The sequence below is a fragment of the Eleginops maclovinus genome, chromosome 19 (genome assembly GCF_036324505.1).
Source record: "Eleginops maclovinus isolate JMC-PN-2008 ecotype Puerto Natales chromosome 19, JC_Emac_rtc_rv5, whole genome shotgun sequence".
In the NCBI taxonomy this organism is placed as follows: Eukaryota; Metazoa; Chordata; class Actinopteri; order Perciformes; family Eleginopidae; genus Eleginops; species Eleginops maclovinus.
The window spans coordinates 8,244,410-8,250,409 of NC_086367.1; the positions used below are offsets into that span (position 1 = coordinate 8,244,410).

The 6,000-nt window shown below is 39.2% G+C and overlaps 1 protein-coding gene across 1 annotated transcript; it reads left to right on the top strand.

The window, feature by feature from the left end:
• Positions 1-142: 142 nt before the first annotated feature.
• On the top strand, positions 143-3,958 carry LOC134881641 (C-C chemokine receptor type 6-like). Its single transcript, XM_063909144.1, has 2 exons — positions 143-615; positions 2,635-3,958. Exon 2 carries the CDS (start codon positions 2,644-2,646, stop codon positions 3,727-3,729), a length of 1,086 nt encoding a protein of 361 aa, XP_063765214.1. The 5' UTR covers positions 143-615; positions 2,635-2,643; the 3' UTR covers positions 3,730-3,958.
• The last annotated feature ends 2,042 nt before the right edge of the window (positions 3,959-6,000 follow it).

Sequence of the window (6,000 nt, forward strand, 5' to 3'; positions counted from 1 at the left end):
CAAAATTGAGGGTTTGAGGGCATGAGAGAATAAAGAGAGAGGTTAGTATGTGCAGGATGTTGGCATGAATATGTTTACACCTACCTTCAAAGACAGAAAGTGAGAGTGAGGGAGGGCAGCTAACTGATATTCAGTAGTTTGTAAAACTCTATTCAAAATGTAATTGATGATATGAAAGAGACTTTCTGCAAAGTGACGAAAAAAAACCAGTAGTTGTTAAATAAAATAATTGCGCCCTGAACTTCAAGGGTTGACTTGTTGAGACTTTGAGCAGTCGTGGTGAATTGAGCTAAAAATTCAAAGTGCTGCCTGGAAAGCAACAGAAACAGATCTGCATCGAGCGTACAGGCGTAATGTCCCTGCATGTGTGACTACAAAAAGGAGGAAGATCCCTGATGCACTTTACTCACACTGCAGCAGAACCTGTGAGAACGAACTTTGCCTCTATCCTCTTCTTCGTTTGATATTTAAGACGCGCAGTAAGTAACATATAGCCCCCTCCACTGATCTTTGTTCACAACCAGCCTGGCCACAGGTGAAGCTCCGGCGCCTGGGAGGAAGATTTCTCACTTTTTGGTCTTTGTTCAACCAAGAGATAAATCAGCTTTCTGCAAGGTATGTATGATCAGAATATAAAATATACTAATATAGAACAAGTAAATATGAATTATTATTTGGTTTATTTGGTCACATTAGCCACTTTGGTAACTGCCCATTGCATTTTCACCATTTGTGGACAGTATCTAAATAAATGTACATATTAATGTGCTTAAGTACAATTCTTAGATAGATATACTTTACTTAAAGGTACTTTTAGTGCTACTTTATTTTCTACTCCACTACAATTTAGAAGCAAGTATTGTTATTTTTATTCCACTAAATTTATTTGCAAAAAAAGAAGGTGAATAATAAAACAAATAAAAAACATATTGATAAACTATCATGTTTTATTAAAGGTAAGAAAAAACTGAAAAAGATCCCTCTTTACCAGCTGAAACATTAAAGTTGTGAATACACTTATGCATCAATAGTTTTAGTTCATTAAAATGCGATACCTTTGTACTTTTAAGTGATATTTTAAATGCAGGACCTTTATTTGTGGTACAGTATGTATACACTGTGGTATAAAAACTTTTAATTAAATACCATATTTTAGTACTTCCTCCTTATTGTGGTGTTCCTAAATGTATTAGAAACATTAGTGTGGAAAAGGTCATGGTTTGTCCTTGACATAGCTTGTGTAGAGACTTTCACAGCCTGAAAATGCAGTTGTTGATAGATCACTTAAAAAATGTATAACGTTGACATATAACATTGACTCAAGTTTCCCACAGGACAGACTTTTACAGAACTAAACTGTAAAATATGGAAACAATACAGGCAGAGCTTTTGAAGTTCTCATACTGAGTTTCAAAACAAAAAGCTCATGTTTTCTCGTTCAATTATCTACTGTTTGTTTAAACCCATCCCTTCCTCACTGACCCATGCCACTGTGCCTATGTATAATCCTACTGTAGGGATTTGTGAGAAGTGAGAGTGCTGGCAGGCGATATCATCATATTGTCATGTCTGTTCCTTATCAGGCTTTTAAAGAAGTAAGTGGAAGCAAGCAACAGGTTTCTCTCATGCTGCTATTTACATAAAGGGGAAATCCTGTGTTGAGGTGTGTAATTTTATATTCAGCAGATAAAGCAGAAACGGTTAATGTTGTCACACAGAGAAAATCATTTTCTTATTTATTTCAGATAACAGTAGGTTTCTACTTTTACATGGAGTTAAACTTTTTTTTTAAAATTATTTTATTTAACTAAATCCAGTTAGAAAGTCACCAAGTTATTCATACTAAAGCTACCAAGCTTAGCAGCCTCTCCTCTTCCATTGACAGCTGCATACTGCCACACACAGCAATCTGCTGGCCTCGTTTAGCCTTAACTACAGAGAAACAGTAATTTCTTCAAAGTGAGAAAGATCTGAGCACCTCTCTGCTGAACCTGTTACATAGTGAGCTCCGACTGACTGATGCTCAGAGAAACATCTCGGATCCTTCATGATAAAGATCTTATCAGCCTCTGGGATCAGACAAAGCGCAAAGTAACAACCTACTGCCTCATTTTGTTTGCATTCCCTTTTTGTCTAAAGCTGCTGAAATAAGGTCATTCAAACCCAGAGGTAGAGCTGAACTAGAACACTGGCTTTTATCCTGTAAGCAGAAAAAAAAAACTGTGATGTGACTCATACCCAGTCCAAGTAATGTGCACACTTTGCAAATAAACTTTAACAAGGATGTTCTAGATTTTGTGGTGCTACCACTTTCCATCCAAAGTCTTTGTTGGGGTACATTACTCAGTCGTTTAAGAATAAATACATTTGTTATACCTTTTAGTAACGTCATAAGTTATTATTAATAATATATTTAGTTGCCTAGTCGAGGGAGAACGTAGATATTTTTGGCTTGGTTAAAGAACAAAATAGTCAACAAACACTCAATTACTGAGTATCACAAGACTCAAAGAGTGCATTTTACAATTTGTGACACAAAATCTAAATGAAGAGCCTTCATTAAAATGTGACACAGGAATGTTTTAAAACGGTTTGACATTTGTTGTTGGTGTAAATTTTCTTTTCCTTCTCCAGATCTAAACCATGGAATATTCGACACAAGACTACGATAACTTCAGTCTAGGCCCCGAGGAATTGCTCTGCAACCTCGACCCTAACCATGTTGAAGTCCTCACCCAGACGTACATCCACTCTATCATCTGTGCGTTCGGTCTGATCGGCAACACCCTGGTAATCGGCACCTACATATTCTACAAGAGAGCCAAAACGATGACAGACGTCTACCTCTTCAACGTGGCCGTGGCAGACCTGATCTTCGTGTTGTCTCTGCCGCTCATCATATACAACGAGCACAACGGCTGGGCGATGGGCCGCGTGGCCTGCAAGATGCTGAGGTCAGCCTACAGCATCAACCTCTACAGCGGCATGTTTCTGCTGGCGTGCATAAGTGCAGACCGCTACGTGGCTATAGTTCAGGCTAGAAGGTCCTTTGGTGCTCGCTCATGCGCTCTGCTCTACAGTCGCCTCATCTGCTCAGCTGTGTGGGTGTTAGCCGTGGCTCTAACTCTGCCCACACTCATCTACACCGAGCGCGATGAAGAGCCCAATCATGGACAGGATGAACCGGTTTCTGTGACGTGTCAACTGTCTTTCAGCAAGAATGAAACGGCAAAGCTGATTAAGGTGGTGGTTCCCAGCCTTCAGATGGCCATCGGCTTCCTACTGCCTCTGCTGGTGATGGTGTTCTGCTACTCCTGCATCGTGTGCACCTTGCTGAGGGCACAGAGCAGCCAGAGGCACAAGGCTGTGCGTGTGGTTTTGGCGGTTGTTGCGGTTTTCATCGTTTGCCACCTTCCCTACAATGTGGCTCTGCTGAAACACACCCTGTCTCTTTTTAAGGAGAGGAGTTGTGACATAGAGAACATTAAACTCCAAGTTCTGGCCATTTCCAGGAGCGTAGCATACCTCCACTGCTGCCTCAACCCCATCCTGTATGCCTTCATAGGGGTGAAGTTCAGGAGCCACTTCCGGCAAATAATGGTGGACCTGTGGTGCTTTAGCAAGAAGTACATCTACTCTGCACGCACTTCACGGCCCACGTCCGATATTTGCATTTCAGGACGCGTCTCATCAGAGGGATCCAACCACTTGACATCATTCAGTGCATGACACTGCAGTTTCACACAGCTTTCTAGAAACGAGTTAATGTAATGTCATATGGGCTTCTAGTTATACAGCCCAGAAGTTGTTGCTCTCTTGCATTCCTGTCTGATGTTGAGCAAGTCTTTTTGTTTTTCCTATATATTTACCAGAACGATATACCATTTATTTTTTATATTTTGTGTATCGGATAGTAATATTCTGTAACAATTTCTGATTAAACACTTTCTAAAACATATGGTAAACAGTCACTTAATTTCATTTGAATTTTGAGTCCTCTCAAAAAGCACTGCAAACTGAACTGGAATTTAGTATAATAACAGTATGCTTGTAACCTGTTCTGTCGGAAACTTTGTTGGCTCACATATTCAGCCACCATCTGTCCTTGTAAGAATACAAACTAAGTAAATAACAAATCCACTTCATCGATCCTTTTAACTTGATAAACTTGTCTGAAAAAGTACATTTGCTCTTTAAAATTACCTTTATGGGGCAAGACCCAGATTTCGAAATCCACCTGTACCCATGAAAACAATCATTTCCTGTAGTTCAAGGTTTACGTTGGTTGTGTTAAATGCCACCACTTCCTTCCACTTTGAAGCTGTCAAAGTGGAACAACAGGCTTCTGGGGCACTGACCACAGACAGAGGTCCTTAATATAGACAGTTAGGTGCACATCAACAATAATATTGAGGTCATTGATGCTCCGTTCCATCTCTGAGCAGCTACAGAGAACAGCATTGTTCTCAACTGAGTATTTAATTACAAAAAACAAGGAAGTACTAAAATAATGACAGCTATAACTTTCCTGGTCAGTTATCTTGAACCACTATGTTGTGTTTCAAACATCCTTATTAGTGGTGTTTGTGTCCCAATCCTTTAATATATTTACTAAAGAAGCATTTTGTTGGGTCCATTTTCCTATTTCTGCAATAGCAACTTTGTATGAACAGGGCCCCTATTGTATGACCAAAGAAGGATTGTCTTTAGTAACTCCTCATGATACGTCTCTTCTTCTTTGATGGGTTTGAGAATTAGAGATTTTGAGCCAAGAATTTGACATATAATAGGAAATGTAGAGGCAAACAGAAACGATGTGGAACTTACTCTAGCTCAGGTGTACCTCGTATGCAACAAAATCTCCTTCACATCTCAGAAACAACCTTTTAACTGCATGAGAATAAAATGTTTGCTATAAAATATAACAATAATCACTGAATTTATAGCTACTAGTTGTATGACATCTTGTGAAGTTTGTATTTGAATATTTAATTGACTGTATACCTCAGTGTAGATGAAGCTCAATTCAGAAACACAATGTGGCACCTTTACATTACAAAGACAAATGCGTTATACCGACCACAAGAGGAACTCCTTCTTTCTCCACCACTGGATGTCCTCAGTAAGCTTTGATGAGGTTATATTCTTAACTTTATGAAATACTATCCTTTTACTACACAATTTACTATAGTATTTTACTGAAGTTAGAAAGCTATTGACAAATTTGAACATGACAGATCAATAACTCAAAAAGCAAAAAGTTCGTAAAACACAAAGTACCTGTCTGTACTGTTGTAAGGTCAGAATATAAGACCACAAAGACTTTAGAGGCCCATGGCACTGGAGCATGTCAAGATGCTTGATAAAGAAATATATATACAGTATATTCTAACTTACTCGACACAACGACACTGTCAGGAAGAAAGAAGTCCCCAATTCATGTTATGTCCCTGGTCTAGGGCAACCTAACATAAATGCAACACCACACTCCAAAGAAAGGTCTGCGACACAATATAGAAATCAAATTAGCAGTTTTGTTTAACTACAGACTTGAGCAATGCCAAAAATGAATAACAATTAAAAACTCTTAATATAAAAAACAAAACCCAACAAAACCCAATTATCTGGCCTAAGCTCCTAAAATTCCCCCCAAAAGAGGAGTAACACATAAAGGGCTTTTCACTCCTACCTCATCTTTTTCTGGTTTGGTTGTTCTCTCACCTCTCGTGCAGTTTGAGTGTGACCTTGAGCTGGTTGCTAACAGAGGTTAACTGGAAGGAATTTCAGAACTTGAGATTACACAATGTAAATCACTCAATCAAATTGATATTTCACCCGAGACCTATTTTAGACACGCAGGATGCCTGATGTGAACTGCAGTTTAAACTCAACTGAATCTGGGCACAGTGTGGACACATCTGGACACAGGATCTGTCTGAACAGGGTGGAGAGTAGAGGATCAGACCCAGCTACAGGTGTGTTGGCAAAGCACCTGTCCGC